Genomic DNA, 23,740 nt, shown 5'->3' on the forward strand with positions numbered 1-23,740 from the left:
TGCAATTTGGCCTAATTACTGTTCCATTGGTGGTATTTAGAGATGCTGGGTACTGTGGTACCCAGAGGCGTTACATTGTTCATCTCTGGACTAGGGAAAGTGGGTAACATTGAATAGTGTAAAAATGTTCAGTATATGGACCTATGTTGGTGTGCTCTGGATTTGTTTCTAGATTATTTCCTATTTTTAAGAATAGTATATGGTCTTTCTTTACTTAAAATTTGTTAAAAAGAGGAAAAATTGGTCCAACTATTTAACAGGTTATTCCTTGTGGAAGGGGATTTCCTGATTATGCCCTGGATTTTCCCTATTCTGCCCCAAGGAAAGGTGGCATCTCTCCATTCAAGAATGCATGGTGGCAATTAAACTACTTGACCAGGTAGAACTCTTCCATGGGGGAATACCCACACCCAGGTATTGTGGAACTCAGGTAGAGAGAACATAAGGGTGGAGATCTCAGGGAGCAATTTGGCAGGCAGGTATTGGTTATAGTGAAAGAGTGTAATGGTATGTGGGAAAGACATTGGGAGACTGGCGGGGAGAGGGAGAGAAATGCTACCTAGGGAACGATAACATAAGAGGGGTTATAGCCCGCAGCTGCATAACGAACAGAGAAATTCAGAAAGGGGCCTCCCTAACTTATCAGACTGTAAAAGAGATGGCGAGATATTTGTACTTTCAGACTTGCAAGATTCTGTTAATGTAGCATTACAGTAAAGTAGAATTAGTTCATCTGGTCATGTTTCCTGTCTGGTCTACCTGGGATGGCCAACAAAGAGTGAGACAGTACCCTCGCTGTCTCCCTGCTACACATGGGTAAATCTTCTGTTAAGCTCCAGATAGCACATCCAATTGTGATCAGCTGTTGATCATGATACTATTTGATTACTCTTCAGTTTGCTCAGTATCATAATCACCTTTATGGTGGCTGGTCATCCAGCACTTCTGATTTTTCTTTTCTTTATAATTCAGTTTAAAAAAAACAAACTGTGGTGACCCAAATGAGTTCAGAGCCCCTATGAGCAGGGTGGGAGAAACCTAAGCCTTTCTTTGCTTCCTTTGTATCCCCATTTTGCTCTCCCTCCAGATAAGGGGGGCAGCAGTAGAGGGTTGAGGTCAGACTGCCAGCCTATTTTGCAGCTCCTCCATTCTGCATTAGTATCCAGTGCTGGAAGGAGCTAACCTCTTCCTGCTGTTTGGGTGTCATGCTAGGTTGTGCTGTCGGTAAATCAGTGATGAATTGTTGTTTCAGATTATGGTTATAATACTTCATCTGAGTTCATCCCATGCTCATACCAAGCCTTACCACAACACTTTTTAGTGGTGTTATACAAATATATTCAATATTTATTTATAAAATTTATAAGCCACCCAACTCCCAGCAACTCTGGGCAGATTACAAAATGTTAAGAAAGACATTTAAAACAAGAAAACAACATAAAACAAAAGCAAAAATGGCAGAGATAACTACCCCAGATGGGAACAAAGAAAAAGAAGAAAAGGGGGTTTCAATAATTGTTTCTTAATAGCTTGTAATGCTTCTAGATGAACAGTGATTTCAGGCTTTATTGTAGTCTGGTCCCTAACATGGTGAAAATGAAAAGGATTCCTTGATTCACTGTAATTTGAGTTTAAGTTTGGGTTCAACAAAAAATTTGCTAGCCTTGCTCCTACAAAAACCAATATCTTATAAGGGACAGGGTTATGGTAAGGGGAAAGCTCCTACTCCTTTCTTCAGTTCTAGACTTTGAACTATCAGGTTTTACAGGGAATGAAGCTGTAGAATACTACTTCTATTTATATATTGGGGATCCATACTCAGTCAGTGCAAAATTGCCGTGACAAGCCATCCAGGGTTTTGTGAAAGTGTCGAATCACACCCGGAATCAATAATGGACATGATTATTTGCAATAGATTAAAGCTCAGTTTTGATCTAATGAAAATATTACTAGTGGATCTAAACTTCTTACAGACATTTTAATTGTTTTTCCCATTTGTATTCACAGTCATCTTTTTTCCTTTCAGCTTTACTCATTGAATGATTATAAACCTCCTATTTCAAAGGCTAAGATGACACAGATTACCAAGGCAGCAATCAAGGCCATAAAGGTAGGAAGATGATTACAAATATCTGTTAGCTTTGAGTGGTCCAGGTAATTAGTACAGTGCTATGGCCAGGTGTCCTGATCATTATCTCAATTTCACTTTTAAAAAACTTCAATGTAAATTAACATTTAATATGTAGAACATGCTGGACATTTGTACATTCTGATACTGATTGTGGTATTTTCTTAATTCTAAACAAAAGAAATTTGTCTGGAAACATGTTAAGTATTAAAAATCACATGCATCCCTGTAGCTCTAATTCTTTGGGGCTTTTAATTTATAGCACACACATACATACATACATACATACATACATACAAATACATACACACACACCCCAAATGGAATTTTTTTTTCACATCGAATAAATAATGCAGTCAATAGGTAAAAAAAGTTAAATTTGATATTTGAGATAAAAAAGCATTAAATATTATAAACTAGAATAGATGGTGTTTGATTTACAGATCATGAGGAGTGGTACAAATGAATTATGTAGCTGTGCTTGCAGCCATTACAATTATCTCATGATTTTATAATTCTTTAATATTAAATATTCCAAGGTATATTTATCTCACTGCTTTCTTCGAGCTAGTTTAATCTGCTGAATAGGTCAACATCTTAGGATTTTACATTTACTTATTAAATATATAATCTTTCGATATATTTAATGTAGTTATAGACATTAAAAGGAACAAAAGCCAAAAATAATAGATCCTAAACATCCCATCCAATAGAGGATTTCCAAGAAGATACTGTAAAATGTTTTTTCTTCTTGCTGTGTCCCCCTTTCCCTCTAATAATAAAGTTAGTATTTGATCATGCATTTAGTCTGCAAGAAGAGGCCATTCCTTCCTTACAATGTTCTTACACTCTGTTTTCTCTTAAAGGGAATATTTTTAAAAAAGGACAAGGAAATAGAATGTAGGAAGTCCTCCAGATGTGGGTCCTGAGGGTATCCTTCACCGGATTAAGTAAAATACATTAATAGGAAAATTGCTAAAACAAGAAAGATGACTTATTTTTATATAGTGGAACCTATTGAACAAATTATGTCTTTTTATTTTAGTTCTACAAACATGTTGTACAGAGTGTTGAGAAATTCATTCAAAAGGTAAGTCACAAAACAAAACATGAATGACCCATTATAGTTTTAATAATTTAAATACTTATGAATCTAGATGTTTAAATATAGATAAATGTAGTAAAGGTAATGATGTTACTGGATATATTATCACAATTTACAATCTGATAGGGGCGCAGTAGGTTTTTTTCCCTCCATGGTACAGTAGTAGAGGCAAGTGTGAAATGAGAGATGTTGTGTGGTTCAGTCCACTTTTTGTTTCCTTCAGATGGATCATTTTGCAACCAGCAGCTCCCTTGGGTCACAAAACTTAGCATGCATGACAGTTTGCTTGTCATCTAAGGATTTCAGCTAGTATATGTGTATGATTTGAATTCAGGCTAGTAAGAGCTCAGCTTCCTCTGGAATTCACTCACACATATTCAGAGTAACAAAACAAGGGCACAGATTACCTCAGATGGCTGTCTCTGCGCTAAATAACAGTTGCTCTACCAGAGATTGAGAATATATGTATTTGAACACCTTGCCATGTCATGTATGGCCATTTGCTTCCCAACTACCTAGAGTACTTGAACAGTACAATAGAAATCAGGTGCTAGAATAGGATAACCTCAGCCTAGCATGGGTTTAACATTTGCTCTCCATATCAGACTCAGTTGCCTAGCAGTCTTATTGCATTTGTCTGTAAGAGCTGGCAACCTCAGTGCCTGGAGGGAATACTCTTGTTGCTTGTCCTGTCCAACCTAAAGTCATCCTATGTGATTGGGGCAAATTTTGAGCAACACAGTTGATACTAACAAACTACACATGATGGGCTGACTTTTTTATATTGGGCCCACTCATCATTACATGTTCTACAGTTTGAATTGTCCCCATCTCACAAGGGTATAATCTCAGTTCCAGAAGGACTTTCATGAATTGACCTTTTATAACTGCTGTGTGAATTAAATCGAGTAGCAGAATATATGTTTCTATATTTATATATGGTTAACATATGAAGGTAATCTGCAGGCAAACCAATAATCTGCCCTTTGCCCCTTTTAAATGGGGAGCAACCATTTTTTTCTCTGTCATTGTACCTGAAAATCAGTGTCCAGCAATCAGTTTCTCATCTGTCTTTTTGCTTCCATACAATCATAACTTCATAGATGAAATAGAGACTGATTGAATTAGTTTTGGAGTTAAGTCACTTCTGCCAAGTATTGACATAGGTATTCTTTAACACCAAGGCTAAATAATTCTCTGAGGGTAAATTTTGGTGTGCACTGATCCAAAGGTTCAGAGGGTCCAAGCTAAAGTATCAGTTGCAGGATGACTACTTCCAGTCTCTGTCCAACTCTCTTAACACATCTGGGTAAACTCAAAATAGTCTTCGGAAACTGACTTTTTCCATACTTTTACTGAATTCTGAATACCAAAGTTGAATGTCATATAGTAATTACTAAATTATGTCTTAGCTTTATACACTAACAGAGCTGAGAGGATATATCACAGTCACATTATCTATTTTGTGAGCCAGGTTCTATATCTCAATGTGAAGCTGTATCCATCTGGGTTATGTGCTATGAGGAGTGATAGTGGCTATGAGGAGTGATAGTGGCTACAGTGACAGGTATTCCCTGACTCTCAGCTGCAAGTGTAGTTGTGGAGTACAGAACTATTGCACCAGTACCAACATTTATTTTTTTGCATCAGTGGTACCATGAGGTCACCACCTGCCTTGTAAAAACATGCACAAGGGAAGAAGTAACTGATAGTGTTACTAGTAGCCAGCATCTCCACCTTACTAAAGAGCTGATAATTGTAATCCATCATTTGATGTTTTCACGTCATTTTTTATTCTTTTAGACCATCTTCCTATAGGCCCACTGACACCTGCTTCACCCACTTTGCAGGTGTCAAGCTTTGTTTGAGAGCTGGTGCCTTGCTGCTAGTCAGCAGCACAGATTTCTTACTGCAGTGGTATGGATACTTAGATGATGCCTTAGCAAGTTCTTAAGTTCCCAGTATTGAAAAGTCCTTCGTGACCTAGCATCTGCTGATCCATGCTTTGTAGAGGTCCAGGTAGCATAGCATGAGTCTTGTGCAAATTTGAAATGTTTTTGGTCTTTGTGGGTACTTCAGAAATAGTGAGCATTACCATTTTTGGTACCACCCCTGTCTGCTGTAGACTCCTGACTTTCATTCTCAGTGCTTGAGCTTTTAACCGGTTGTAGTGAATTGACAAGGGGAACACTTAGCACCACAATGTCATTTACTTGTTCCAGAGGAAAAGCCTCTCCTCTGGCATTGAGCTTAGTCTTAATTTTACCACCACCACCCCGTAATACCAGCTGGTACCATAACTGCTGAAGGAGTGCACGTAAAGTCAAGCCTCTGGGAAACTCTTACATTGTTCCCCAGGACTAGCTGTGTAATTATCTAAATTGTTCAAAACACTTAGAACTACAGCTCTTAACATCTACAACTACTACAACTCTTAACATCAAAAATGAAAGTACACTCTCCTAAAATTATCTAGGTTTTGTTACCTTTATATAAAATAAAGCTTATGTAATTGAAGTCTTTCAACAAGCGAATGTAATACAAATGATTATAGCATACTATGTGCATGACACATTACAATATAAAACAATACCATACTAAAAAAAGAGCCTTCAAAGTTTTCTACAGTTTTGCTAGTTAATAAATCATATATGAAAGTGTGTATTCTTCTGTATTTCTTTCTAGTGTAAACCAGAATATAAGGTGCCTGGCTTATATGTCATTGATTCTATTGTACGGCAGTCTCGGCATCAGTTTGGGCAAGAAAAGGATGTCTTTGCTCCCAGGTTTAGCAATAACATCATTAGCACTTTCCAGAATTTATATCGTTGCCCTGGGGATGATAAGGTATGGATTCTTCTACATTTCACCCTTTCCCCAATAAACCAATTACTACTGTTCAGTTTATGTTAAAAAAAAAAAAAAGATAATTTTACAGAATTTTATGTATTGTTTTTCTTGACAGTGCTCTGGGTAATAGATAAATCCTGCTAATAAGAGTTGGGGAGAAAACACAATGCATGCCCTCACTCTATTCCCTTTTGGGGTAAACATTGTTATGCAAAGTGCTGAAAAGGACTAAGAAATAATAAGCCAAAGGGGGAAAAAAGGCATGAGATTAAAAAGAAAAAGAAAAGGAGATATAGCTAGAATTAGTTCACACCAAAACCATTCACTGTACCTCTCTGTATCTATTTATCTGCCCTGCTGTATTCTGTTATGTTCATACACTGTTTCATATGTTGCCTTTCATTTTTTAAATTTCTCATCTCTCTCTTTCTCTCTTAGGAATACATAAACTTATTACAATCATGACTTTCTTCATCCCCTTCCTTTCAATACATAACATCTTCCATCATATAGTAGTTTTGCAACGTGATCCTCATTAATTCTCTCTGTATGACCAAACCATCTTAATGTATTTTCGTAATGGTCACTCTGTTTTGTATTCAGTCCATATTAATTCACTACCCACTTAATGGTGGCCTTTTCTCTTCTTGTTATACAACACACCTTCTTCAAGAACTCAGTCCTTTATCAGTCCTTTATCATTTATTAATAACTTGGAATATTCCGTTTCCCTTGACAACACATCTGCCTTGCTCTTCAATACATTAATTTTCAGGTCCATACTCATACAATCAAATGTCTGTTTATTTTGGAAAAACTAACAATATATATTAGTATTTTCAAACAAATACATTTATAAAATTTTCCAGCTATTTTAGTAAAAATTGGAAAATGTGTACTCCTTTTGATACGTGGAACAAATGAAAGAAGTATAATTTTATTGGGTAGTGAATTATAGAATGAAAAGAATATAATTGTTTATTGGTACTGGATTATCATTTCAATGTATAGCATATGGGCCATATTTTTCGACCCCATAATGAGATCACATGCAATGTCTTCCTTTCTCCAAATTAAAAAGCATATACATGCTCTACGGCTCTAACAGGTGCTATGATGCTGATTTTGATATGTACAGTTATTATATAATCAACATTGCATAATATATTCATAGCAAGGAAAGCCAATAATACTGTTCTTATAGAATGGATATGAAATTAAGCATGAGAGTGCCTCAAGTCATATATTATGTGTGTAGCCGAGCTGAGCTCTATAAAAATGAGAAAAAGAATTTCTAAGGTTCTTTGGAATTTAAAATAACAGTTTAAGCGGAATTCTAAACCAAAGATATTTAAATTGGGTGGAATCAAGAGTCCCATGAACTAAATTTACTCAGGCAGTAGGACTTAGGACTTCTCTTTCCTAATCCCCAACTATTTTAATGGGTGCATGAGGAGCTGCAGAGGAAGGGGACATCACCCTTTTGTTTTGATGGATGGAAGTCATTTCTGTTCTTGCCTTCTAAGAATTTCGTGGCCACTGCTAGAATCATTCAGAATCTGAATCACTAGATACACTAGATTCAAAATAGATCACTAGAATCATTCAGTGAAGTCATAGGAATGAACTGAGAAATTCTGGTCCAAATTGAATAGTCAGTTAATTGTATCACATTGACTATTTTTGATTCTCTGAAACAAGAGAATGCATCTTTGCTGATAAGGGCTGGAATGTGCCATCAGCTTTTCACTCATATATCTTCCTTCTTCCTGCTTGCCTCATTCATTTATGACTTGTAACAATAGTTGATAATGATATCTGAGTATAGTCAGCTGATTAAGGTTTATCTCCAGATCATGGTTTGAAGAGTATTTCAAATCATGGTTTAGATATTAGCAGTAGGGTGATTGAGATATTGGCTGATTGAGACATCATAAGAAATAGTGTTTAGGTATATCAACCTAAGAAAATAAGAGGAAACTGATGTTCCTAAGTAGCGTAATAACCAGAGGTTTTGGACCAGTCTAAGTCTGCTTACTCAGTGACAAAGGATTGTTGTCTAAAATATTTTGAAGTTTTGATATTGCCAGCCCAGTATAAGAAGGGCACTGAAATCAATAACACATTCCTGATCCTTGTTACCATGATAAGGAGTATTGTCTAAGTTGAACATAGCATCAGTTATTTTATTTTAAAAACTGTTTAATTTGGAATAAGGATTTGTATGATGTAAAGTCCAGGATTAAATGTAATCTCCTTCCTTCCTAGAGTAAAATTGTTAGAGTTCTCAATTTGTGGCAGAAGAATAATGTGTTCAAAAGTGAAATTATCCAGCCTCTATTGGATATGGCAGCAGGAATTCCTCCTCCAGTTGTGACTCCTGTTTTACCAGGGACAACTGCTACTTTGAGTAATAATACACCAGGTAACAAGAACTTGATCACTATCCTTTTGTCTTACATTCATGACAAATATCCATGTTTAACAACTTTTCCTCTGTTATGTCCTTAAGATTTTAATTTGGCAAAGAATTATTGACTTCTGTTGCATTATTTTATTGCAGTTCTACATTCTTTCCTGATACGTATACATTCTTCCTTGATATGTATGTATTCTTTCCTGATATGTATACATATACATATATTCAGATGTATGGTTTTTTATTTTGTCTCTTTGGATAGGGACTTAGTTTATCCTGGTTTTTGATATTTTATTCTTGGTATTTTGAAATATATTAGGTGTATCATAAGTGAATTATAAAAGGGAAGTAAACATTTTTTTTTCCTAAAAGTATTTGAATCAAATGAGTAATTAAATTGTTAATATTTGCTTGTGAAATTTTTATTGCTAGGAAAACAGACTGTAGTTACTTCAGTATAAGTCAGAAGAGTCTAGAGTTAAGACATATGCATGCGTATCTGATAAAGATGATTAGGCCCAACATCTTTGCAAGTTAAAAGTGCCAATATTTATTGAGAACTTTCTTTTTCCAGTAAGATAGTATATTTGCACATTAGCCATTAGGGGTCAGCATATTCTACAACATGAAGTACATAAATCTAAATGACAGGTTTGTGCTTTCTTATAACACTACAGCCTTTTAAATATAAAAATCACATTTTATAACAGTATGGTAATAATGAGTTATAAGTTGTTGACATCAAAACCACATCTTGAAACCAGAGCACATGCTGTCATGCAATATGTATAGAATCACCAGATTGGAGAAGGGGTTAGCAGTGATTGGGCTGCACAGAAGGCAACCACTTTATACTAATTTCTGCAGAATAAGTCGAGGACACTGCTTTCAGATACACCTTTTCCATGTACTGGACATCATTGGTACTCAAAGTCTTAATGAATACCCTCCTCAAACTCATTAAAAAAATTCCTACCTACATTTCTTACATGGAACTCAGCCTTGGTTTGGAAGATAGGACCTCTCAGAGGATTTATACATGTTCCATCAAAACAAGATGTATCTAGGCCAGATATGTATTTTGAGCTCTGAGTCAGCTTCAGAATTCCAACAAGCACAAGAGATTGTTCTTGCTAATTGACAGCACATGGCTCAACCAAGATGTACACAGGGCTCTGAAGATCTACCTCAAACTCAAACTGGAGAGGTAAAGGGCTGATAGTGTGTTTCTATAAATAGGGAATCAGGGAAGATAACTTCCTGCTCCAGAATTGACAGATGACTTGGAGAATGCATTGTCTTGGTATTCACAGCAAGCACAGAGAATCATGCTTCACAACATTCTATGTGAGGGGTGACTGTGTTGGCAGTCTTTGATAGTAGGAGTACCTTTAATAGACATTTATAGGGTGAATCTGGGGCAGAGCTGTCTATCTTAAAAATATTATAAAGTGGACTTTTCAGATGTGGGCTTTGATCTCCTTGGGCCATGTAGAGTGCTGATCCACCCTGGGAATACTATTGTATTGCTTTTCTGTTAACTCTTATCTCCAGCAGCCAAGAAGAGTAGTTGAACTTAACAGGAAGTACCTTTCTGGTCACCAAAAAATAGACTTGATAAGCCCACTGTACTTAGGAAGAGAAGTAGCTTAAATGAGTATCCTAGTGGCCCAAGAGTTGAGATGCAAAGTACTTTACTGCACTAAATGTTATACACTGTTTTTCTGTTCCCATGTGTCTTGCTAACTGGGAGTTTGTGGTTGTAGTGGAATATGTGATAAAGGAGTTGAATTGCTTTCAGATGAAGAATGGGGGGGATTTATTTATTTATTATTATTTATTATATTTATATCCCAACTTTTATTCAAGGGCTTCAGGTGCCTACATAGCATTCTCTCTTGTTGTTTTTCCCTGTGAAAATCCTGTGAAGTAGGTTGGGCTGAGAGAGTCACCAAGTTATTTTCTGTGACTGAGAATGGACTAGAGCCAGGTCTCCCTGCTCCTAGTCCAGCACCTTAACCACTATACCACACTGACTTTCCATGGTTTATGAATATCATATATGATACAGTAATCATTCATATTCACTCACTGTATTTCGAGTGGGACAGAAATAATCCATAAGCCCTGCCTTCTAGTTAGAATAATTAGAGTTAATCTTTCCTTTCTTGTTAGGTCCATCTTCCAGTGACCAGAAAGATACTTCTCAGTAAATCCAACTACTATTTCAAATGCTTTACTGAGGAATCTCTCTAGATGAAAATATAAATGTGATTAATCTCTTGGCATTTACTATTGCTGTCTAAGAGTATCTAAAGATAAATGTTTATCTTTTTTTTTTCAGGAACTCCAGTGACTCCTGCTACACCAGCCAATGTGATCCAAAGTTTACCTGATCCATGGGTATCTCAAATAACTAATACAGATACTCTTGCTGCTGTAGCACAGATCCTGCAGAGTCCACAAGGCCAGCAGGTAAATAAGTCTATTTTGTCCTCCTCCCCACCTAGGAATATATAATCTGCTTTTCTGCTTCATATAGTTTAAATTGCTATAGAAAAGTTCAAGGCTAATTTAAGTTTGTTTTGCATTTTTAAAAAACTGTCTTTTAGAGGTTGATTTTTTATTTTAAAAGGAGATAACAAATAATATCAATGAAAAAGTAATAAATATTGAATATGAGCAGTTGTCTCATTGCTTTTTGTGCCAAACTTTTCAAATCAAGGCAAAATGCTCTCCTTTGAATGTGACATGTATTGTCATGATGTTTCTTTGTAAGTTCACTGAAAATTGCTTAATTGATTATGTATTATGTGCTTGGAATTGAAGTTTTGATTTTGGGCATTTTGTCATTCCTATCTTTCAAAGCATTTTTTAAGGGTTGGATATGCAGCACATTTAATTAGCAGTGCTAGAACTTATGGTTGATTTCAGATTTTATTTACATTAGCAAAAATATCTTCTTCCAACTCCATTTCAGCTTCAGCAATTAATACAGACATTGCAGATGCAACAACAGAAACCACAACCATCATTACTTCAAGCACTGGATGCTGGTCTCGTTGTTCAGCTACAGGCTCTCACTGCTCAACTTACAGCTGCTGCTGCCGCCGCCAATACACTCAATCCACTAGAACAGAGTGTCTCTTTTAACAAGGTAGTAATTCATAAGTTTTCTAAACAAAATACTTTATTAAAGTTATATTTAGTCCTGCAAACTGTAGAACCTTTTCATTGACTCAGTTCAGTGCTTTTCTCTCTACAATACTAGATGGGAGGTACAGTGGGATTCCATTCACTGCCTAACAAAAACCAAATTGGTTATGAAGGAGAAGTAATTCATTTCTACTCTCAGACTGAAAACTTACCAGTAGAGTTGCTAAGTTCTTATCTGCAGCAATTTCCATAAGAAGATATAAGATGTTCTAATCTTGGAGTGGTGATATTATGAAATTGTCTTATTTAATTATTTATCTTTTTTTCTTTTCTGTTTATTTTATACTACTTTATGTTTTGTTTGTTTTATTTTATCTTTTTCTCTTTTAAGTCTTAACTTTTTAGGCTGTATATGACTGATATGGTGTACAGTTTGGTGTAGTGGCTAAGGCTAGAAACTGGGAGACTGGGAGTTCTAGTCCTGCCTTAGGCACAAGTCAGCTGGGTGAGCATGGGCCAGTCACTCACTCTCAGCCCTAGGAAGCCAGCAACGGCAAACCACTTCCGAAATTGTGCCAAGAAAAATGCAGGGACTAGTCCAGGCAGTTGCCAGGAGTAAAAAAACTGACTCAAAAGGACAAAAATAATGACTGATACACTGTTTTTGTTGTATTTGTCAGTGCTTCTGTGTTTTTATCTTGACCATAATTAAATGAATAAAATAGTAACAGTAATAATAATATACTTCTATCTATGTAACATCTGTCATGAATTTTCTCTTTCACAATCAGTTGACCAATATTAGCGTGATCTGTTTTGTCCTCCTTTTGCAACTCTTGATTTTCTATTGGGAACTAAACATGCGGTTCTAAGTGATTCAGGGTTGGCTTTCTGTCAAACCCTATCTTCTCATTTCTAATGTTGTGAGTAACAGAGTTTCTTTCTTTGTGGCCCCCTGAACTTACAGTTACTATCTGATAAAGATGTTTTATTAAAGTCTGGTTTAACACTTACCCAGACATATAAAGGAATGTAACTATATAGGTTTTCATATGGCTGTTTCAATTGATCCACTGAGGCCTATATATTAGTATATCAAAATAACACAAATCTGGAAGATATGTTTTTTGATGTACATATAGATAATCCAGTTTAAATGTAAACCTGATTAAGTATGGATAACAGATTGGTTTTTGTATTTATGAGTTTGTTTTATGTCTCCTCTAATACATATAAGCAAGGCATAAGATACTGTTTTAGAAAGAATACCTTGCATTATTGGTATCCTGGTATTATAGTTCATTCATTGCAGTAAATATATATCTAAAACATCAAAAATTTATCTAATATAACAAATATAGATAGAAATATTTGATTTTAAATAAACTTTTTTTCTTGTTCTGTAGTGCATTTTTAATACATAATTTGTTTGCTCCTAGAAGCTGATGGATAGGTTTGGAGATTTTGGAGAAGAAGCTGATGTGAATGAAGAGCCCAAAAAGGAAACTCCAACTTCTCAACTGTAAGTCTTAATTTGTTTTATGATTGGAAAGCACTTCATTTTATATTTTAATTGGAACTTATTTGGAAAGTAAATCTGCAGTTAAATCCGATTTTTCCTGATTGTAATTGCCTATCCTGGTCCAGAAGCTTCTCAGATATGCAGAATCGTTTTGGAGCGTTTGTGAGGGTGACTGGTGATGGAATTGCTCTCTCGCATCTCTGCACACTGAAGCGGTTCCATTAGAGAAAAATAAGCTATGGAAATCATTTAAAAGATAAATTATTTAGTTTTCTAATTTTTTTTCAGAGTTGTCAAGGACAAAAGACAAAATAACTTAATTTGTTACCACTGATACAAGCTCTTGTTTTATTTATCCAAAGAGGCTAGACTTCCTTTACTTGAGATGTCCAGTAGATTTTAATCTCAATAAAATATTCTTAAATCATTTTACTTTTCTTACAGCTTTTATTTTACTTGCATGTTCATTTGGTTTTTTTTTTATGTTTGAAAGCCAGTGTTAAGTACTAAGGAACTTAGTTGGAATTTTTGGTGCTTTATCCATATTAAAATGTGGAAAATTTTTATGATTGTGAAATATTTCAAATGTTAATCTTAAAGTTTAAAAGTTTGTTTTTAAATGGCACCTACATAGAATTAATAAAAAAAAGTTTAATATAAAATGAGTTTAGTTTTACATACTGATTTTTTTTTCTTTGTTTCTCTTATATTAGAATCTGAACACGGCTTAGACGAGCTAAATTTCATTTTTAGACACCTGAAATTAGGTTAGGCAGAGAGATAAGCCAGATTTGGATCTTGGGTATCTGCATATTAAGCCAAGAACCTTAAGCTGCTGCATTTCATTCCTTCTCATTATGCAATGATCAATTCTTTCCTGGGTTAATTAACCATAATTTCTTATAATGTGTTAAGTAGAAAACTACGGTTACCTGGGTCAGGATCCAATTATAGATCATTGTTTTGGTTCTTGCTTTATTTAATCTGGAAACAATTTTCTAGTTGAAACAGGAACTGTAGTAACTAGGAAATGTTTAGTGCTATATTGAAAAGAAAGGATCATGTGCAAAATTGATCATAATAGAAGTATGTGTGTGTGTGTGGTTTTAATAAACTGAATTACCTATCAGTCCATAATGTCTTCCAGTAATGAGGTTTTTGGTTCATATGTATAAATATATATTTATATATTTCATATCTCTGGAATATGAAAAATGATTAATATTTCAGAAAATAAATAAAAGTCATACATTATGAGAGCCATTTTGGTATAATGGATGAGGTGCTGGCCTAGAAACCAGGAGACTGTGAGTTCTAGGCCTCCCTTAGGCATTAAAGCTGGCTGAGTGACTTTGGGCCAGTCTCTCTCTCTCTTTCAGCCCAACCCAATTCACAGGGTTGTTGTGGGGAAAATAGGCAGGAGTATTAAGTATGTTTGGCACCTTGAGTTGACCACATAGTGGGATAAAAATTTAATAATAATAATAATAATAATAATAATAATAATAATAATAATAATAATAGATATTTGTTTAGCATTTACTGCTGTAATTTTCAGCCTTCCCCTCTGCGTTCCTCCATCATAAGCCTCAAGTTAGGGATTGGGGTGTGCATGACATAGAAAATGCATTTTTGCTTCAAATGCAAAATAAATCATTGTGTCCTGAAAGTTCTTCCAACCTGTTTCAGGCTGGCCCCAGTTATACAGAAACAAAACTTCAAGTGGTTTGCTGATCTGTGTTTTAGGGGTAACAAAACCTGAAATAGTTTTGGAAGTTTCACTATGCAAAACACTAAGATTCAGACCAAACCTCTTGGACTGTAGAAATCTGGACAATGGCTAAACAGCATCAAACAGATAGAGAATACTTTGTGACTTTGTACTCTTCCTTCAGAATTTTGTAGCACAGAACTGGTATAAGTATTCCAGTTGAAAGTAATATAAGGTGAGACAGGCTTCTTCTATCTCACTAAAATGAAAGCGTTTTAGTAAGTGATCTCTAAAGCAGGGTGACATTCTGGCGAAGAATTCCAGTGAGTCCATTAAGGAGTTTCTATTATTATTATTATTATTATTATTGCTACTGCTACTGCTACTAAACCTTCTAAATCTATATACACCTAAATCTGATCTTGCAAACTATTGGAAATATTGAATGTCTCCCTTCAATTAGTGTTTAAAGGTTCACCAGCAGATTTCTCTTTCTTTTTTTCTCTGGCTGGCTATCAAAAGCAAACACAAAAATAATTGTTTCTGCCTGGTATATGAGTGGGAAGAAGGGAGAAAGGATTTATTAAGAATAAACCATAATTTAACCATAATTTCTTAAATCAACAACAGTTGGATGGCTTCACTTAAGATTTTAAGTCATAAGCCATGGTTTAAAAATCACAGTGGTTGGGTTCTCCCCATACCAAATAAAGTACATTATGACTTACTGCAATGTGTGAATCCCATTATAACCCCATTAGATCCAGCTAGTCTTCTTGTCCCTTCCTGTTCTCAGTACACTTCGAGAGAACATTAGTGGTTCTACAAAGAGCTGTGATATTCATTAGATAATGAATTCTGAATTTATTTATAAGGTTGTTACTGTAAGCAATAGAGTGACTGTACTAAATATGTATTTTAGGCCCCTTGTATCTGAATCCGTGAACAACTCACTTTTTCATCAGCTAGCTGAACAACTACAGCAACAAAACCTAGAACATCTCCGCCAACAGCTTCTAGATCAGCAGCCACCAAAGGTATGCTATTTTTCTTCTAGGCTATGTGTTGCTAATTCTTCTTTCCTCATTTTTTTCAATATGATTATGCTTCTAACTTTATATATTCAAGGGAGAAGGCAGCTAAACTTAAAAACATTCTGTATATTCTTACATTCTTTAATTTTGGTCTGAAAGTTATGCTTTCAGAGGAACAGAAATACTACATATGGAGTTGTAAAATTTCCAGAAATAATGAAACCAGGAAAAAAACCCATACTTTTATCTTGGATCTTTTTCCCTCTCAGGATAAAAAACAACTTTTGGAAATATTGAAAACAATTTATTTCTAAACTAACAACATGGCTTTAGGTTTCTGAATTTTGGAAACACCATTCAGAAACCTAAAGCCATGTTACTTTAGAAATAAAAAATACATTTGTTTTGCCATCTTGAATCCCCCTTGGCATTAGCTTCTTCCCTTCCCCTCCCTTCCTAGCTCTGTGACATTAGATTATATGATGATTTTTTAGAATGAGAACATTTTATAAGCCTTTATCAAAAAGATGTTGATCATTAATGCAAATAAAGTTGGATTTCAATAATAGGAATTTATGAGAATTTATGTCTGTTATTGATGTATATAGTTTTGAGTAATACAAAAAAATAAGTCTGCCTTTGTTATTATTTACAATCAATGAAATACTAAAAAAGCTTTAATTTCTGTGATCCTATTTATTCATTTGTATCCTACTTTTTATCCCTTCTTTTCCCTTTTTTTTTGTTCAGTGTAATACTTGCTTAGACTTTGTTTACATTTACATTTTAAATTCTAATCTTAACAATCTATTTGAACTTAGAATCACTGTAGTGCTATATATACTGAGGTTTGAAATAAAGGACTAAAGTTTACCACACTTGTTTGCTTGCTTGTTGATATTATCCAAAATTCCAAACATATATTCCATATCATAACTTGTATGTGCTAGTTATTGAATCCCAGGGAGCTCTGACTTTAGTCATATTATGGCAAAATTCATAATATGACGCTACTGGGGCAAAGGTAGGAACAAATAAATATTAATGAGTATATTGTATTAGTTATATATGTAAGAGAAGATTTTGATTAAAAGCACATTGTCATTGTTTATTTTATTTATTTATTTATTAAATTTCTCCCCCGCTCATCTCCCCCCAATGGGGGAACTCTGGGTGACTCACACAAAACATTAAAACCATAAATTTAAAAACATTACTAAAAAAAGGAAAAGGAGAGTCCAAGAAGATGAAAAATCTGGGGCTGAAGACAGCAGGCCTCTATGGGGCTAGCCACCTCCATGTTTGAAGTATTCTCTCCCCACCCCAGGCCAAGTGGCAGAACCAGGTCTTCAAAGCCCTACGGAAGGCCAGGAGTGAGGGGGCCGATTGCATCTCCAGGGGCAGAATGTTCCAAAGAGCAGGGGCTACCACAGAGAAGTCCCGACTTCAGGGCCCCGCTAATCAGAGTTCTTTTATTGAGGGGGTCTGAAGCATGCCCTCTCTGTGTGATCGGGTGGGACGGGTTGAAGTCATAGGGGAGAGGCGGTCCCTTAGGTAACCTGGTCCCATCCCATGTAGGGCTTTAAAGGTATAACCAACACCTTGAATTGGACCCGGAAGCAAACTGGTACCCAATGCAGCTTGCGGAGCAGTGGTGTTACATGGGCCCTCCTTGGGGCTCCAAAAATAGCCTGTGCAGCTGCATTCTGGACCAGCTGTAGCTTCCGAATACTCTTCAAGGATAGCCCCATGTAGAGTGCATTGCAGTAGTCTGTCTGGGAGAGAACAAGGGCATGAGTGACTCTTCGAAGGGAATCCTGATCTGGGAAGGTTGTGCAAAGGCCCTCCTTGCCACAGCTGCCACCTGCTCTTCAAGCAGGAGCTGTGAGTCTAGGAGGACCCCCAGATTACGCACTGGGTTTGTCTGAGGCAGTGCTACCCCGTCCAGCACCAAAGATGACAGAGTCCCATATACAGAGGAGCCATTAACCCACAGCCACTCCATCTTACCAGAGTTCAGCTGAAGCCTGTTGTTTCCCATCCAGACCCTTACAGCTTCTAGGCACCGCGAAAGGGCGGTCACGGCATCACTTACTTCACCTGGGATGGAGATGTATAATTGAGTATCATCTGTATATTAATGATACCTCATCCCATGATGGCGGATGATCTTGCCCAGTGGTTTCATGTAGATGTTAAAAAGGAGTGGGGAGAGAACCGAACCCTGCGGCACCCCACAAAGGAGGGACTGAGGATGGGACCTCTCGCTCCCTATCACCACCGATTGGGATTGGCTCTGAAGAAAGGAGGTGAACCAGCACAATACTGTGCGGCCCACCCCCAATTCCCTGAGTCGTCCCAACAGAATACGGTGTTGAAAGCCGCTGAGAGATCAAGGAGAGCAAGGATGGTCGCACTTCCACCATCCCGCTCCCGCCAGAGATCATCCATAAGTGCGACCAATGCCATTTCTGTTCCATAACCGGGCCTAAAACCTGACTGGAAGGGATCCAGATAATCCGTTTCCTCCAGAACTCTTATATAGTACCACCATTTGTAATAGATTAATGCAAATGTACAATTGCATTTATTGACTTTTAGAAAAAAAATAAGGAAAAATATTTATACTGCAGCTTTCTAATCAAGTGCCACTGTTAGCTAGTTTGGATTATAATGTATCAAAGATGAATATAGTTAATAAAGTAAAAATTATAATTTCAGTGATTATGCAATTTTATGTATACAATGTGTTACAATACAGAATTTCAGGTTAAAAACATAATGTAAACATTCTTCACTGCAGGTAAGCCCTGAGGAAACTCAAGAAGAAAATTTTGGTTCTGAGCATTCAGCATCACCTTCACAAGACAGTAGTCACCAACAGTTTTTAGAAGTGGAAACAAAGCTTGACAATTCAATGGATGTTCAACAACAGGTAAAATTCAATATTTCTATATAAATTATGAATTTAGTAGATCACAAAGTTGTAAAATAAAGGCTATACACTATCTGTAGTCAGAATTCTCCTGAACAGCTATATACTGTGAACATAGATAATTAACATTAGTTTTGACATCATAATAACTTGGAGAGCAGTATGCTCTGTCCATGAGCACAGTAAGTGTACACCAAGATATTCTGAGTAAGAGGTTTCTCCTAGAGCGTATGGGTGTATTCAGAAATATATCAGAAAAGAAGTGCTCCATAAGCAAATCTGAAGATTGTATTTTGTGCATATAGATAAGAACAAATATATTTTCCAATCTGTTAGTATCTCATTTCCTCTATATTTAGGACATGGATATAGATGAAGCCCAAGAGGTTGTAGAACAAGAAGTCTTCGAGCAAGAAGAAAAGAAACCAGCAGTTCTTTCAAGATCACGAACACGCTCAAGATCACGTTCAAGGTTTTTGTAACTTTATTAATCCAGCAGGCATATTTGTCTTAATGCTTAAAACCCAAATTTTGTTTTTCTTATGGAATGCTATGTTTTCCATTAACATAATTTAACTGATGATTTTATAGGTCACCAAGAAAAAGAAGGTCAAGATCACGGTCTGGTTCTCGAAAGCGTAAACACAGGAAGCGTTCACGTTCTAGATCAAGAGAAAGAAAGAGGAAGTCTTCGAGATCATACTCAAGTGAAAGAAGAGCTAGAGAAAGGGAAAAAGAACGACAGAAAAAAGGGTTACCTCCTATACGATCAAAAACACTAAGTGGTAGGTATTACCTGGTTTCAGTTTGCAATTTCTAATAACAAAATAAACAGTGCATGCGATCAGCCAATCACAAAAGGCTTTATTTTATTATCTTTCTGGACATTTTCTGAATTATTTGTAGTACATTTTCATTCTGGTCTGAGAATCTCAGCGTCTGTATTACGTTTCATTAAAGTTGCATTATCACTCCTGAAATTGTTCTTTGGATAAATTTCAGCATGCTACACTGTAGTAGGCAGGGCAGTTGACTTCTGAGATTACACTTTATAGCAAGGGTTCCCAGGGGGTGCGAGATGGAGTTTCAGGGTGTGCAACAATTTTATGCTCTATAAATCTTTATGGGGTGCAACAATTATATAATCTGTAATTTTTTTTTTAAGTTCAATTTGTTCACCCACATTAGAAACTAGACTTCTTCATCTTCTAATATAATACTACTTTTGTAGGGGGTGCGAACATTAATCAAATGTTTCCTAGAGCTGTGGGGCATAGACAAGTTTGGGAACCACAGCTTTATAGAATCTAGAATCTATATAGATTCTAGAATATAGAATCTATAAAGCAGGGAGGAATTGGAGAGGCAGAACTAAGCAAGGTGTTATTACTAACCTTAAAGACCATTTGCAGACAATGTCATAATACTTGAGGAAGTATAGGAGTACCAATCCATATAAATAGCTTTAGGGAAAATCAAATATATTTCATTCGCTTCTCCCCCCCACGCAAAAAATCTTCCCCCACTGTAGCTGTCCTAATCAGGATTGTTACTTCTTTGCCAGTAACTGAGAGAAGAAAATGACAGTTGTATCTTTAGAGACCATGTCTTCATGGGTCTTCTGGAGAAAGGATGTTAAAACCCTCTTACAGTGATCCAGATCAAGGTGGTTTTGGTTCCTGCCACCCCAGCTGATGGGCAGTCTCCTGAATAGTACTGTTAAATTTGGTGAGACTCCCTGGGTTTCTGAAGCAACCTAGAGAACAACTAAGAGCTGCTCACTATTTCTGGGCCTCAAGTTGTTGATGTGTGCCAAAAAGGTAGAAGAATGTTTTATTATGGAATAAATATTCTTCAGATTACATTTGAAATTTTCTAGGTTTAGTTATTTGTCCATTTCTATCCATTTTGTTAGTTTGTCTGCACAGAATTAATATTTTAATAATATACGCACAGTTAATTTAATACATACACACAAAATTTTTGCCCAAAAATTTGTGAAAGATTTGATATAAATGTATGTTGTTTTTATTGCAGTAATCCATGTTTTGTTAAGATAACATTTAATATTAATTAAAACACTTTTTAAAATATATTGCATTACATATTGCAAGAAGCTGAATAAATCTCTCTGCAGTTGCTCATATTAATTAAATATTCAGTGGTATGTCCATTATAGCTTTCCATGTTCTTCTAGATAATTTTGCCATTTTTTTCTGGGGTGGGGGGTTGTATTCTTTTTTCCATAACTTGTTGGAGAAGCCTCAAGAAGAGACTGGAAGTTGATAAATTGCCACTCCTTCATGGGATCACCTCCTAATTAAAACATAATTCTGTTCGAGTATTGAGTATCACTCCTTTGTTAATCACTGCATTAGTTATAGTAACTGGATCTACATTATTTCTGTATTCTTAACTCACCACATCTCCACTTTTTTTAATGTGCATTAGAATATTTTTGTTTATATGTATCTGTCATAAGCAGTCAGTGTCTCAGGATTTTGTTATCCTGCTATTTGCTTCTTGGAAGCTTGTTGAAACTCACTTAAGGCTCTCTGTTTCCATTGCTTTAAATTAAATAATTGTATTGATTTCTACATATGGGCAAGATATAAATTGTTTCAGCTTTCACTCTGTGACAGTAAATGATTGCAGTTTTAATGATGATAAGTGACAAATTATATAAATAAAATATAAAACTTGGTCATTATAACTTGTCATGGCAGTCTGCAGTACCACGCTTTGGGTTGGTCAAGTGGACAAGAAGGCCACTCAGCAAGATTTAACCAATTTATTTGAAGAATTTGGACAAATAGAATCCATAAACGTAAGTAAAATAATCTGTAACTTTAAAAAAGAATGTTAATTTTGAGTTTTCATATACTCTTTACTTTAAATAAGAGGAAGCTGTATATTATTTACTTTAAGTAAGAGTACCTAGAGTTTGTGTGGCTGGATCCAGAGAAATATAAATAAAGTATGCTCACACAACAATATATTTTTTGTTACTCCATTTGTGCCACTTGAAACATTCCTTCTGAATTTCAAAAAATCATTTAGAATACCATGGGGTGTGACATAAAAGAATATAAGAATGAATATAAATTGGGGTTGCTGATACTCCATTCCTGCAATGGATGTTTCTGAAACTCAATCATTAATTTCTGTTTTAATTTTACTTGTTTGTTTTGGTTTTGTTTTATAGATGATCCCTCCCAGAGGTTGTGCTTATGTCTGTATGGTGCATAGGCAAGATGCTTATCGTGCTCTTCAGAAATTAAGCTCTGGATCCTATAAAATTGGATCTAAAATTATTAAGGTACATTCAGTAGTCTTGCCTGTCTGCAGTATGAATTATAGTTTATTGTCATAGTCATGTGATCTTATATATAATGAAAGAAAATCATTGTATAGTAGTGATTAAGGTTTTGGACTAGAACTGTGGAAAGCCAGATTCAAATCCATCCTGAGCCATAGAAACTTACTGGTTGACTTGAATAAGTCACTATGCTTCTCTCTTGGCTCAACCTATCTCATAGGGTTGTTATGGTACTAAACTGATCAGTTTGCAAGAAGAATGGTGGGACATAAATCTAAATAATAGTAATAGAAGAATGTGGGTCAGGAGGTGAGGAAGTAATGTCCAGGACCAATGGGAAAGTCTCTGTCTACTGTACTTATCTTCAAATCATGTAGAAGGGAGTAGAATGTGTTGGAGGTTGTTGGGAATTGGAATGTGCTGTGTAGGGTGTAAGTAGTGTTTGGCTAGGAGGTGGGCTGAGTATGTTGCCAGATTGCTAACTCCATGCATAGTTTGGGTAGGAAAGACTTTTATATGGTGAGAATTGGGATGAAACCAGTCCTGGCCTTAGGTGAGCAGGATGGTTGGAATGGGGAGGGTATAGAATACATGTGCCATATACCAGTGTTTTCAGGCCAGGGGCAATATGGTGGAAGACACTGGGTTGACTATTTCAAAGGGCACATGATTTGTGGTAGTCTCTTTTTCCAACCCAGTAGCCCTATCCTGGGGACCTGATGGTCAAATTGTCAGGGTACTTGGCTTCATGGTGTTGCTGGTAAACAGCAGATCTGTCTGTAATAAAGCTGCATCCATTCATGATCTGGTGATGGATGGATAGGTAGATCTGGCATGCATTACTCAAATCTAGATGCATGATAGTAGCAATGCCCTTCTTTCATAAATTTGCCCGGCCAGGTTTTGGGTCCTGCATCAGCCTGAGTACCAGGGCCAGGGAGATGGGGTGGCATTGATATAATATATTGTCTGTGATCAGGATCATTGTTTTGAAGGTTGCAGGGTGTGACTGCCTTTGTGTTAGGTTGGGCCGTAGAGACAAACTAGGGGTCCTATTGCCATACCAGTTGCCCTGCTGCCCACCTGGATCCTTTCCAGGGTTCCTGGACCTGGTTGTTGGGCTGATGGTTGAGTTTCCTCTGCCTGTGGGTATTGGGGGATTTCAACCTCCATATAATGGGGGTTTGGAAAGCTCATGAGTTCCATAGCAACCATGGGTTTGTTCCAGGTAAACTCAGAACTGCACACATAGATGTCTATAAATTAGACCTAATTTTTGCTTTGGAGCAATTGTCTTGTGATCTGCATGTGGAAGGTATTACTATCCCCCCTTTGTCATAGTCAGACCATTTCCTTTGACTGTAGCTTGTGATATCCATAGTCAGATCCATTTGGATTGTCTGCCACAGGTGTTTTATGGATCTAAACAGTTTCCAGCATTGCTTTGGGATTTTCCCAACAACTGACTGGTGAATCCATCAATTGCCTCACCACTGGTAACAACAAGTGACTCAGGCCCTTGATGAATTTGCTCCTGAATGGCCTCACTCTGCTGGCTGAT

General features: G+C 36.2%; 1 protein-coding gene across 3 annotated transcripts in view; it reads left to right on the plus strand.

Moving 5' to 3' along the window:
- Nucleotides 1-23,740, plus strand: part of SCAF8 (SR-related CTD associated factor 8) — a 180,916-nt gene that overhangs the window by 11,824 nt on the left and 145,352 nt on the right. For 2 of the 3 annotated variants that reach the window (XM_088142318.1, XM_088142313.1), the window contains exons 2-14: nucleotides 2,027-2,110; nucleotides 3,174-3,218; nucleotides 5,919-6,080; nucleotides 8,352-8,508; nucleotides 10,847-10,977; nucleotides 11,483-11,659; nucleotides 13,098-13,180; nucleotides 15,814-15,928; nucleotides 18,729-18,860; nucleotides 19,220-19,332; nucleotides 19,452-19,645; nucleotides 21,587-21,687; nucleotides 22,066-22,179. In XM_088142318.1, coding sequence (XP_087998444.1) covers nucleotides 2,027-2,110; nucleotides 3,174-3,218; nucleotides 5,919-6,080; nucleotides 8,352-8,508; nucleotides 10,847-10,977; nucleotides 11,483-11,659; nucleotides 13,098-13,180; nucleotides 15,814-15,928; nucleotides 18,729-18,860; nucleotides 19,220-19,332; nucleotides 19,452-19,645; nucleotides 21,587-21,687; nucleotides 22,066-22,179 — 1,608 coding nt within the window. The remainder of the gene's footprint in view (nucleotides 1-2,026; nucleotides 2,111-3,173; nucleotides 3,219-5,918; nucleotides 6,081-8,351; nucleotides 8,509-10,846; nucleotides 10,978-11,482; nucleotides 11,660-13,097; nucleotides 13,181-15,813; nucleotides 15,929-18,728; nucleotides 18,861-19,219; nucleotides 19,333-19,451; nucleotides 19,646-21,586; nucleotides 21,688-22,065; nucleotides 22,180-23,740) is intronic. The other variant, XM_088142328.1, reaches the window with a different exon arrangement.

Source organism: Python bivittatus, unplaced genomic scaffold (genome assembly GCF_059951505.1).
Source record: "Python bivittatus isolate LINGU-HERP-01145 unplaced genomic scaffold, Pbiv_v1 ctg000020_np1212, whole genome shotgun sequence".
NCBI lineage: Eukaryota > Metazoa > Chordata > Lepidosauria > Squamata > Pythonidae > Python > Python bivittatus.